The 13,666-nt window shown below is 44.7% G+C and overlaps 1 protein-coding gene across 1 annotated transcript in view; it reads right to left on the bottom strand.

Moving 5' to 3' along the window:
• Positions 1-13,666, bottom strand: part of usp34 (ubiquitin specific peptidase 34) — a 347,321-nt gene that overhangs the window by 25,088 nt on the left and 308,567 nt on the right. The window contains 5 exon segments of the mRNA XM_038808956.1: positions 2,396-2,519; positions 4,094-4,218; positions 4,333-4,437; positions 6,326-6,433; positions 6,982-7,108. Of these exon segments, the coding sequence (XP_038664884.1) occupies positions 2,396-2,519; positions 4,094-4,218; positions 4,333-4,437; positions 6,326-6,433; positions 6,982-7,108 (589 nt within the window).

The raw sequence follows: 13,666 nt of genomic DNA, 5'->3' as shown, positions 1-13,666 counted from the left end.
TTCCACCATAAAGTCTTTGCTCCCAGTCTACCGTAGCTAGTTCTTCTCTCATCCCATTGTAATCTCCTTTGTTTAAACACAAAACACTAGTATTTGATTTTACTTTCTCACCCTCCATCTGTATTTTAAATTCCACCATATTGTGATCGCTCCTTCCGAGAGGATCCCTAACTATGAGATCATGAATCAATCCTGTCTCATTACACAGGACAAGATCTAGGACCGCTTGTTCCCTCGTAGGTTCCATTACATACTGTTCTAGGAAACTATCGCGGATACATTCTATAAACTCCTCCTCAAGGTTGCCTTGACCGACCTGGTTAAACCAATCGGCATGTAAATTAAAATCCCCATGATAACTGCTGTACCATTTCTCCATGCATCAGTTATTTCTTTGTTTATTGCCTGCCCCACCATAACGTTACTATTTGGTGGCCGATAGACTACTCCTATCAGTGACTTTTTCGCCTTACTATTCCTGATTTCCACCCAAATGGATTCAACCTTATCCTCCATAGCACCGATGTCATCCCTTACTATTGCCAGAATGTCATCCTTAAATAACAGAGCAACACCACCTCCCTTACCATCCACTCTGTCCTTCCGAATTGTTTGATACCCTCGGATATTTAACTCCCAGTCGTGACCATCCTTTAACCATGTTTCAGTAATGGCCACTAAATCATAGTCATTCACGATGATTTGTGCCATCAGCTCATTTACTTTATTCCGAATACTACGAGCATTCAGGTAAAGTACACTTATGTTGGTTTTTTTACCTCTGTTTTGAATCTTAACATCTCCAGTTTTAGTATTACTGGGCCTATTCACTGAGCTCCCCTCAGTCACTGTACCTTGTACTGTCGCCCTTTTTGATTTTTGACTATGTCTTCTCTGCCTTGCACTTTTCCCCTTACTTCCTTTTGCTTCTGTCCCTGTTTTACTACCTTCCTCATGAGGAAAAATATCCTCTCAGCACCTGCCCTGTCCAGTGCCCTCAGAATTTAATGTGTGGTGGAGGCAAGCTCAATCAAGGCATTCATGAGGGAATTGGATTTTCTTCTGAAAAGGAAGAATGTGTAGAGCATCAGGGAGAAGGTAGAGGTGTGACCCAAGATGAGCTGTTCCTTCACAGAGCTAGCACAGACACTACACATCAAACGGCCTTCTCTGATATAGCCAATCTACAATTCCATGAATCTAAGTTAGCATGTAGGTCCAGCAAGTAATTAGAAAGGCAAGTGGAATGTCGGTCATTAATACAAAAAGGATGGAGTAAAAAAAGTAGGGCTGTCTTATTACAACTTTACAGGATGTTGATGAAATGACACAAGAGCACTGTGCACAGTGTTGGTCTGCTTATTTAAGGATGGATTATATTTGTATTGGAAGTAATTCAAACAAGGTTGACTAGGCTGATCCCTGGGTTTAAATGGTCGTTTCATGAGGAAAGGTTGAGCCTATAATTGGCTAGAAAAATAAGAAATGATCTTACCGAAACATTAAATTCTGAGGGCACTGGACAGGGCAGGTGCTGAGAGGATATATTTCCTCATGAGGAAAATTAGAACTAGTGGTACAGTTTCAGAATAATGACCCTCCCATTTAAGATGGAGATGGGGAGGAATTTCTCCAAGGGTCATTAATCTTCAAGAACAGTGGAGGCTGGATCATTGAATATATTCAAGACAAATCTAGACAGATTTTTGATCTACAAGGGAATCAAGGGTTATGTGGGGCAGACAGGTAATAGAATAGAATAGAGCTGTATCGTCCATGCAAAAGTAGAAATTTATCTCTGGCTTCACCCTCCAATATAACATAGCATATTAGTTAAAACAGTAAATATTTCATGTATACATTTGTGTATGTATAACATACATCCAAAGCACTTACTGTTGTTAAAATAAATAAAAACAGCAAGCTCAATTTACACTCATATTTAGTCAGCTTATGGCACTGGGAACAAAAGGTCTCTTGAATAGATTTTTCCTGGCAATAGGCATTCTAATGCGCCGGCTCAAAGGGAGCGCTTCAAGTGGAGTTAAAGCCACTATCAGATCAGCCATGATCTGCTTTAATAGTGGAATATGCTTGAGGAGAAAAATGGCATACTCCTATTTCTTTATTTCTACTGAATAAATCTGCTTTGTAACGTAAAAACTTGTTCAAAATGCTGTCTAACAAGTCATAAAAATCATTGTAAACACTATCATCATCTTAGAACTCCATTCGGCAAGTTCTGAAACCTACCAATGAGTCAGTAAAATAATAACTTTATTGGGAAAAATGGTGGATTTTTCGAACTTGCTTGGGACACAGAGCAGAAAACGCATATGAATATATCCACGATAATCATTAATGTTTTCTATTTAAAAGTCAGTTTAGTACATACTTAATTTCACTAGGGTCTCTGTGAATTTTTCACAGTTCACTGCTACTCGACACAAGAGGTGGATGAATTGGTGGTAAGAAAGGAAGTAATCCAGCAGAACACGATCATAAACATCATCTTTCCCCTGCAAGACAAACTTGCATTATTCAAAAATATTTCATCTTGGACTTTACTCAACACATAAATGCTTCCCTCTCAGACCAGTTTAATTACAGCAAGTATACACTTTAAATATAAATATTAATATACTTTGTGAAGCAGACAGAATATTTAATCGCTAAGTGGATATAAAATCAGAGGGCATTTGTGTAATCTTTGACTGTGTTAATGTTTGCTTGTGGAGAGAAAATTGGAACTAATTTACTTAACACTCAGAAGTACAGATTGTATTTTTCTAAAACATATTTTAAGCTTATATTTTGGTTATTATTAATGAACAAAAAATAATTGTAACTACACTCTTGGCTGGAATCTCAAGCTTAATTTTCACAAATAGACAGAAATATTTGATACTACAGTGGCACCAGCTTTGTATGGTCTATGTCGGCGCTGGTCAAAATCCTGGAACTTGCTCCCTAACAACACTGTGGGTTCACCTGCAACATATGCAGCAGCAGTCCAAGGTGATGGCTCACCATCAATTCTCAAGGGCAACTTGTGCTAAGCAACGTATGCTGTCCTTGCTAATGACACCCACGTCCCATGAACAAGCAAAAACAAATTACTTTGTAAGCTGCCAGAACAAAGGATTGCGGATTGAAAAACTAACTGGCAGGTTTTGGGACAAAAAAGCCTAGAAGTGACACATTGATGCTTAGATTACAGAAATGAAGGAAGTTGTTTCCAAGATGTTGACGGCAGCAATTAGGTAAGTAGTGAAAAAAATATAATTACACAAGGCTAGGGACCGTGCTGGACTATGCTATAAAAATGCAATCATACAATTACAACATTGTGTTGGATTAAAAACGCTAAAATTAGCTCAAACCATCTTGCTCTAAACCATCCTTTTCACAAAGCACCATTTAATTAGCAACTTTTATAATGATTATTAGGCATACTTTCTGCTCATGACTGACAAGATGGCACAGTAGTTAGCGCTGCTGGCTCACAGCGCAAGGTTCAAATCTGGCCATGGGCAACACTTGAGTAGAGTTTGCACGTTCTCCCAGTGTCTGCGTGGGTTTCCTCCGGGTGCTCCAGTTTCCTCCCACAATCCAAAAATGCGCATGTTAGGTGGATTGTCCATGCTAAATTACCCCTGCCGTCCAAGGATGTGCAGGTTAGGTGTGGTTACGGGGATAGGATGGGGGAATGGCCCTAGGGTGCTCTTTCAGGGGGTCAGTGCAGACGAGATGGTCGAACGACCTGCTTCTTTCTGCACTGTAGGGATTCTATGGATAAATCATAAATTGGTGGACTGAATGTTCAACCAGCCAGCATGTAGGTAGCCTCGTTGGCTGTACCTGCATATATCTTGGGAGTTGCTATCAAAAATTACATTCATGGGTTGATAGCATTGCTATCATCCCAATTTGGAACACTCTCTAGCAGCAGCAAACTGGAACGTAGAGCCCATGAAATTTAACCCTGAATCTACCTCGACAAAAGGCATTCATTTTTCATAACTCTGACCTTTAGAAAAATACATGTATAAACCCTATGCTGCATAGAACACCTACATAGATCTTTACATACCTTACTAGTTTCCACCATTGTGGATAAGAGGCACATATTGAGTTCTGGACGAGGAGGACGGATATTGTTTTTTCCACCCATTAACTTTATGTTCTCACGGCAGGGGAAATAGGGCCCTAAGGACACTGGAGAATGAGTTTAAAAATAAAAGATGAAGAATGAAACAGAATCTTCAAAACCGAGGAAGAGATTCAATGCTTTTACTATCTGCTGGTTAATTGCACAAAGGTTGAACTTACTTGGTATACTACTATGATGGCAAGTGCAATGATTGTGCTGAAGAAACGGTACCAAAGTATGAAGGAAATCATGAGGACTCAGGAGGACAAGTTCTTTTAATACATCTAGAAAGCAATGACAATCTTCTTTAACTTGCTGAGAAAGAAACATTTAACAGACAATATTAAATCCCACCTTTGACAAGCTTCAGCTGTTTTCATTGTTATGGGTTGATTTGAAAGTGCAGACTACTGCAGTCATAAGTTTTGTTGAGATGCAGATGTCAAGCATAAAAACACCTACTTGAATTGTAATTCTTCTGGTAACTGAATGCAATAAAGTGGCCAGCCAAAAATTGCTAATTTCCTTCAACCTTTTCCAGGAAATACTGTATCTCTTTTGACAAGTCTTCCAAAAATGTGTACCACCATACAGCTTTAATCAGTTGTCTTGTGTTTTTAACTACTTGACTAAAATCTGAGCATCTGCCTGAAGATTCAGGTTTTAGTTCAAGTGTCATAAAAAAAAAAAATTCTGACATTCTCAATTAATTTCATATCAGATCGATTCCCACATGCGAACCACCTTACTTTTGGATTGCCATTAACATCCTAATCAGGATAAGTAAGTTAGTAAATCTTTTGGAAGATGGAGAGCAATGGACGCATCATTAAAGTATTAAGACTTTTCAATGTGTACAATGGAAAAAGTTTTTAAAAGTTTACTAAATAAAACAGAAAAATAGCATTCATAATTTATATTTTGTCATTCCACAATTCTATATTATAGTTGTATGAAATACACCATTCCTTTGCCAATTTTCAATTGCTGCTGCACAGGCCTTCTAATCGGTCAGTGAGTATGACCCAGATGGATTCACCTCCTGTTTCCTTTTTGTACTGTCTCCACAAGTTGCAAAAAAGTAACTCAGCTTTTCTATTGGGAGCTAAGTTGAGACCTGGAACTCATTGGATGGTGAATTGTGGGTATAAGCCAATGTTCTGCAACATTTTGGCACCAATGCTTGCAGCAGTGGACAGATTCACTCACTGTCATAGAGCCGAAAGGCTTCACAAACTAGACTGTGGACAGTTTCAGAATTAGTGCGAGTGTTATTATGCTATACATCAGTAGTACACCTGAATCACACATTACAGATTTTCCCTTTTCCTGCTTTTCTCAAGGCCATTGAAAATATAACCAAATCGGAATCAGAAATAACATAGTGGACAACTTTATACCTCTTTTTAAAGGTGCTACATCTCTGCATGGAAAACGCAAACTGAAATAACAAAATTTACTCCCAAGAGCTCCTGCGTTGGTGTGCTGATCTCCTTCATCCACCAGCTCTCCTACTTGTAGCTCTCCTGTGTGTCTGCCACACAGCCTCTGGTCTGACTTATTTCCTGTTGATAATGCTTCCACTTCAAGGGTCGCCAGATCACATGGAGTAGATTTTTTTTATTTAAGAAAATTGCAAAGGATCCCTTTACAACTGATCCAAATTAAGTCCTTTTCAAACATTCTTAAAAATTACAAATTCCCTAGACATGTTAAATAAATTACAATTTTCATTACTGCTTCCAGATCAAAAGATAATCATAAAAGACACAACATTGTATCAAGTTAAACTTCTAAGTGGGCAACAAATGTTTTAGCCACAATTTCAGAAGGCCATTCAAAAAGCTTTATCCCCTTCATTTCCTGCACCAACCAAGATTGCGTCTGAATGATAAATGCCAAATTGTGATGAACTCTGCTTTTATGATGTGGAGGAAAAATTGAAGTGAAATTGATCAAAGTTATTTCACGCAGGACACTCTAACCAGTAAAGAATTGCTCATCTAGTCCAGCTGGACTCAAATTCCACATTACAAAGTTAACCCCCAACACCAAGTTGCCAACGAACAACTTCATGATATTAAGTATGAAACTAGTCAACCCAGATAAATCAAAGATTCCAATGTGAACTTATTTAGTTGCAGTTGAAGTATAATCTAATGGTATTATTACCTATACAGGCATTTCGAAGTTCTGGAGGGCTATAGGAATTCAATAACGTGAGAAGCTTGTGAGCAAATTCAATTCTTTCCTGCCACTGGATCAAGGCTTGCTTAACATCTGTAAATGTAATGTTAAAACATAATGAATCTGAAACTGAAATAAAGAAGGCAATACTAAACATACCATACTGTATAGCAGAGATAACAAATTACTTAAGAAATTCTACCACCAAAATAAACTAGAGATATTTAAACACACCACAAACCCCTTGAAACCAAAGCAAAAATGATAATATGCACAGATACAAAATGGAAAGCTTTAGATGTGTATCCTTGTACAAAACGATATTCTATTGTGTTAGTATAGACATCTTATATGAGCTGCAAATATTATAACGGTGAAAATTTAACATGTTCTTAAAGGCATTTCCAATTAGGAAGTCTCCACACTCCAAATATTGTTTCTGAACAAGTGCTTGGGAATATCATTAATAAATCCTGTTCTTGACACCTCCAACTCACGCAGTAAAAAGGACAAGAGAGACTGCATCCAAAATAAACCAGCTAAAACATTAACTTGCATTAACTAACTTGCTAAGATTCATTTAAAAAAGTGCAGACAAAATTAAAGTCACTCCAAAAAAAACCCACCAAAATTGAACGAACCTTTCCGTTGCAAATATGGACGAGTTGATTTCAGAACAGACAGGAAAATAGAGAGAAGTTCCACCAAGTCTCCAGTCACATGGCAAGCTGTAGCCTCATGGTACATCATGTGCAAGGTATTAAAAGACTGAAAAATTAAAACATTTGAGAACTATGTTTTTCCGATTTCTTGATATCAAAAGAATCAAGGTCAATATCATACACTTACATAAAAGCAGACTGGATTCTACAAATGCAGGAAGTGCAATATTTGTATTACAATGTAATGGATTTGAAAGGTCAAAGGAACCTTGCAGAGTTGCTGTCGTACATCTTCTAGATGGTGCACATTGATGCCACTGTGGAAGGAATTAATGTTTAAGGCATGGCAACAATATATTTTTAAAAATGTAATAGGATGTGGGCATTGCTGGCAAAGCCAGCATTTGTTGCCCAGTCCTAACTATCCTTGAACTGAGTGGCTTGTTAGGCCATTTCAGTTAAAAGTCAACCATATGACTGGAGTCACATGTGGGTCAGATCAGGTAAGGATATCAGATTTCCTTTCCTAAAGAATATTAGTGAACCAGAAAAGTTTCTACAACAATCTCTGATGGTTGTTATGGTGACCTGTACAGAGACCAGCTTTATATTCTAGATTTATTGATTGAATTTTAATTCACCACCTGCCATGTTCTCAGAGCATTAGCACGGGCCTCTAGATTACTAGCCCACTGAATTTATCACCAAGTCACAATCTCCCCTGCACTCCTCCAGGCAAGTGGAGAGTATCCCATCACTTATGCCTTGTAGAAGGTGGACAGACTTTGGAAAATCAGGAGTTGAGATACTCTCTGCAGAATTCCCAGCCTCTGACTTATTCTTGTAGCCACACTATTTGTTTGCTGGGTCCTGTTCAGTTTCTCTTTAATGTGACCCCAGAATATTGATGGTGGGAAATTCAGAAATTGTAATAGCCATGAGTAGATGGTTAGGTTATCTCTTATTGGAGATGATCAGTGTCTGCAGTAGTGGGGCACAAATATTACTTGTTATTGATCTTCACCCAAAGGGTTGTGAATCTATGGAATTCCTTGCCCAGTGAAGCAGTTGAGGCTACTTCATTACATGTTTTTAAGGTAAAGATAGATAGTTTTTTGAAGAATAAAGGGATTAAGGGTTATGGTGTTCGGGCCGGAAAGTGGAGCTGAGTCCACAAAAGATCAGCCATGATCTAATTGAATGGCGGAGCAGGCTCGAGGGGCCAGATGGCTTACTCCTGCTCCTAGTTCTTATGTTCTTAATTCAAGCCTGAATGTTGTCACAGGTTTTGCTCCACCTAGATACGAACTGCGTCAGTGTCTGAGGAGTTGCAAGTGGAGCTGAATAATGTGCAATCATCAACTTGTATGTTCACTTTTGTGATGGAGGGAAGGTCAATGATGATGCAGCTGAAGATGGTTAGGCCTAGGACACTACCCTAGGGAACTCCAACAGTAATATCCCAGGGAGAAAATGATTGGCCTCCAACAATCAAAACTATCTTCCTTTGTATGACTCCAACCAGTGAAAGATTTTCCTCCTGATTCCCACCAACTTCAAATTTACTTATTGGTGGCACAGTCAAAGGTTGGCTTGATGTTAAAGGTAGTTATTTCCTATGATCTTTGGAATTCATGTTTAGACCAAGGTTATAATAATGGCCCTGGCAGAATCCAAACTAAGCGATGAGCAGGTTATTCCTGAGTGAATGCCGATTGGTAGCACTGTCAATGGCACCTTCCATTTCTTGGCTGACAATTCAGAGTAGGCCTCTGGGGCAGTAACTGGACAGGCTGAACAATCCTGCTTTTTGTCGACAGGACACATCTGGGCAGATTTCTACACTATTGGATAGATGCCTGTGTTTAAGCTGCACTGGAACAATTTGATTAGGGGCTTAGCCTGTTCTGGAGCACAGATCTTCAGTATGATAATTTGGAGATTGTCAGACTCATGCTTTTAGCCATTGCTAAGGGATCAACCCTAGTTCAATAGGTAGTGCAGGAGAGCAGTACCAAGAATACTAAGCAATGAGGTGCAAATCTGGTGAAGCTGCAGCACATGCATGCGGAACATCAGAAGCACTACACAATAGACAGAGCCAAGCAATAACACATCCAAACAATCCGATCAATACTCTGCAGTCATGCTACATCCAGTCATGAATTGTGGTGGACAATTAAATAATTAACAGAGCAGGAGGCTCCACAAACATCCCTATCCTCAATGGAGGTCCAGTAGTTCAGTTTAAAAGCCCAAGCTGGAATATTTACAACCATCTTCAGCTAGAAGTGCAGAGTGGATCAATTTTGGCTTCCTCTTGAGGTTCCCAATATCACCGATGCCATCTTCAGCCAACTCGATTCATTCCAAGTGATGTCAAGAAATGGCAGAATATAACAAAGACTATGAGCCCCTTCAGTGACTGACAGTGCTATCGGCTGCACTTACAGCAATAACCTGCTCACCGATGTTCAGTTTGGTTTACGCTGGGGCACATGGTTCCATACTAACTGTCCTTGACTTCAAGGCAGCTTTTAGCCAAGTGGGACATCAAGGAGCCTTAGCAAAATCAAAATTGATGAGAATCTGGGGGAAATCTTTCCATTGGTTAGAATCATACTTAGCAGAAAGGAGGATAGTTCTGGTTAAGATTCCAACCATCTCAGCTGCAGCACCTTGCTGCAGAAAATTTCCAAGATAGTACTCTAGGTGAAACCATCTTCAGCTGTTCTTTCAATGACTTTCCCTCCAACATAATGTCAGGCAAGGGGATGTTTTCTTATGATTGCACAGTGTTCACTTTATTTTGCAATTTCTCAGATATTGGCATATTCTGTGCTTGCATTCAGGAAGTCCTGAACAATCTTCAGGCTTGGACAGATTAGTGGAAGCAACAGCGGCACCAGGGGGGGGGAGTCCAAACTTCCCCTCTAACTCCCCCAAGCTCGCAAACCTCCCCTCCACAAACAGGTCCCTCAACCTCCTAACCCCTACCCTGTGCTTGCCCAGAAATCCGCCATCAATGCTCCCTGGGACAAAGTAAGAAGTCTTACAACACCAGGTTAAAGTCCAACAGGTTTGTTTCAAACACGAGCTTTCGGAGCACGGCTCCTTCTTCAGGTGAATGGTTGTGCTCACCCCAGTCCAACGCCGGCATCTCCACATCATGCCCTGGGACAAACCGATGGTTCGCCCATATCGGGGCCTCCATCGAGTCCCCCACTTCTCCCCTATGCCGTCTCCATTGCCCCCAAATTTTGAGGGTAGCCGCCACCACCGGGCTCGTGGTATACCTCGTTGGAGGGAGCGGCAACGGCGCCGTTACCAGCGCCTCCAGGCTCGTGCCCACACATGACGCCACCTCCATCCTCTTCCATGCTGCCCCGTCCTCGTCCATTACCCACTTACGCACCATCGCTGCGTTGGCAGCCCAATAGTACCCACAGAGGTTGGGCAACGCCAGCCCCCCCCCCCCTATCCCTGCCCTGTTCCAGGAACACTCTTCTCACCCTCGGAGTCCCATGCGCCCACACAAATCCCGTAATACTCCTGTTGACCCTCCTAAAAAAGGCCTTCAGGAGAAGGATGGGAAGGCACTGGAACAGGAACAAAAATCTCGGGAGCACCGTCATCTTAATGGACTGCACCCTCCCCGCCAGTGACAGCAGTAACATATCCCACCTCTTGAACTCCTCCTCCATCTGCTCCACCAACCTTGTGAGGTTGAGCTTGTGCAGGGCCCCCCAACTCCCAGCCACCTGGACACCTAGGTACCTGAAGCTCTTCCCTGCCTGCTTCAGTGGGAGCCTACCAATCCCCTCCTCCTGATCCCCCAGATGCACCACGAACAACCCGCTCTTGCCCAGGTTCAACTTATACCCAGAGAAACCCCCGAATTCACTAAGAATCCTCATCACCTCCGGCATCCCCCCCCACCGGGTCCGTCACATACAGCAACAGGTCGTCCGCATAAAGCGACACTCGATGCTCCTCCCCACCCCGTACTAGGCCCCTCCAGTTCCCTGACTTCCTCAACGCCATGGCCAGGGGCTCAATCGCCAACGCGAAGAGCAAGGGGGACAGGGGGTCACCCCTGTCTCGTCCCCCGGTACAGCCGAATGTACTCCGACCTCCTCCTATCTGTGGCTACACTCGCCATCGGGGCCTCGTAGAGCAGCCTCACCCAACGGATAAACCCCTCCCCAAACCCAAACCTCTCCAACACCTCCCACAGATACTCCCACTCAACCCTATCAAAGGCCTTCTCCACATCTAATGCCACCACTATCTCCACCTCCCCTTCCACAGCAGGCATCATAATAACGTTGAGGAGCCTTCGTACGTTCGTATTCAACTGCCTTCCCTTCATAAACCCCGTCTGGTCCTCATGAATGACCCCCGGCACGCAATCCTCTATTCTTGTGGCTAGGATCTTTGCCAGCAGCTTGGCATCGGCATTGAGCAGCAAAATCGGCCTATATGACCTGCACTGCAGAGGGTCCTTGTCCCGCTTCAGGATCAAGGAAATCAGCGCCCGTGACATAGTTGGGGGCAAAGCCCCCCTCCCGTGCCTCGTTAAAGGTCCGGACCAACAGGTCCACATACCTTTTATAAAATTCCGCCGGAAACCCATCCAGCCCCTGCGCCTTCCCCGACTGCATGCTCCCTATCCCTTTAACCACCTCCTCCAGCTCGATCGGCGCCCCCAGTCCTTCCACTTGCTCCTCCTCCACCCTCGCAAATCGCAGCTTGTCCAAGAAGCACCCCATTCCACCCCCCTCCACCGGGGGTTCCGACCGGTACAGTTCCCCATAGAAGTCCCTGAAGACCCCATTAACATCTACCCCCCTCCGCACCACCTTCCCAGCTCTATCCGTCACTCCCCCAATCTCCCTGGCCGCATCCTGCTTTCGGAGCTGGTGTGCCAGCATCCTGCTCGCCTTCTCCCCATATTCATACACCGCCCCCTGTGCTTTCCTCCACCGAGCTTCCGCCTTTCTGGTAGTCAATAGGTCAAACCTGGCCTGAAGGTTAGGCCTCTCCCCCAGCAATCCCTCCTCCGGAGCCTCCGCATATCTCCTATCCACCCTCACCATCTCCCCTATCAGTCTCTCCCTCTGCTCCCCCCCCCCCTCTCCCTATGGGTTCGGATGGAAATCAATTCCCCTCTAGTCACCGCCTTCAATCCCTCCCAGACCGTCTCCACTCGGACCTCCCCGTTGACGTTGGCCTCAAGGTACCTCTCGATACACCCCCGAACCCTCTCGGCCACCTTCTCGTCTGCCAGCAGCCCTACTTCCAAGCGCCAGAGTGGACGTTGGTCCCTCTCTTCCCCCAGCCCGAGGTCCACCCAGTGCGGGGCATGATCTGAAATGGCAATGGCGGAGTATTCCACATCCTCCACCCTCGAAACCAGCCCCCTGCTCAGGACAAAAAAAAAAAAATCAATCCTCAAATAGGCCTTATGCACGTGGGAGAAAAACGAGTACTCTCTGGCCCTTGGCCTCGCAAACCTCCAGGAATCCACCCCCCCCAATCTGGTCCATAAATCCCCTCAGCACCTTAGCCGCTGCCGGCCTCCTACCCGTCCGGGACTTGGATCGATTCAATGGGGGATCCAGTACCGTGTTGAAGTCGTCCCCCCCCCCCCCCCCCCCCAAAATGATCAGGCCCCCCACCTCCAGGTCCGGAATGCGGCCCAACATACACCGCATCGTCCCAATTTGGGGCGTAAACATTCACCAACACCACCTGCTCCCCCTGCAGCTTACCACTCACCATCACATACCTCCCGCCACTGTCAGCCACCACATTTAACGCCTCAAACGTCACCTTCTTCCCCACCAGGATCGCCACCCCCCGACTCTTCTCATCCAGCCCTGAGTGAAATACTTGGCCCACCTAACCCTTCCTCAGCCGAACCGGGTCCGCCATTTTCAGGTGTGTCTCTTGGAGAATGGCCACATCCGCCTTCAGCCCCTTCAGGTGCGCAAACACCCGGGCCCGTTTGACCGGCCCATTCAGCCCCCTCACATTCCAGGTTATCAGCCGGATCAGAGGGCCCCCTGCCGATTAGCCATAACCCATCCCTTGCCCACCACCGGCAAGCGTCCCCCGCTCTGCCAGTTCCCCACGGCGGCAACTCCCCACCTCCAGCACCCCCTGCATCCTCCAGCTCCTTCTTGACCGTTTCAGCAGCAACCCGGTACCCCCCCCCCCCCCCAAAGGACCCCTCCTAGCCGCACCCATCCCTCCATAGCACTCCCGTGAGCCAGCTAACTTCTGCTGACCCCGGCGACTCCCGCCCTACCTCCGACTCCTCCCCACGTGGGACTACCCCTCCTCCATCGTGCCCATCAGCGGGTCCTCCTCCCCCCCCGCCCCGCTCTTGTGCGGGAAAAGAAAACAGCCAGCAACAGCCCGCACTTCTCAGCCCCGACTCCGCCCCCACCATCTCCCAGCGCGGGAAATCCGAGAAAAGCCCGCGCTTTCGCCCTGCCCAGCCCCGCCTCCTCTAGGGCAACTCCCATTGTCAGTCCCCCCCACCAGCTCCCCGAACTCCCTGTTTACCCCCCTGCCCGAACCCGTCCACCAGGCCCATACAGGAAAACCCGTACAAAAAAGGCATAACGACATCACCCCACCCACCCTAAGGCCAACC

This window comes from Scyliorhinus canicula, chromosome 1 (genome assembly GCF_902713615.1).
Source record: "Scyliorhinus canicula chromosome 1, sScyCan1.1, whole genome shotgun sequence".
Taxonomy (NCBI): domain Eukaryota; kingdom Metazoa; phylum Chordata; class Chondrichthyes; order Carcharhiniformes; family Scyliorhinidae; genus Scyliorhinus; species Scyliorhinus canicula.
The sequence above is the reverse complement of the archived record's forward strand: the minus strand, read 5'-3'. Positions and strand labels throughout refer to the sequence as shown.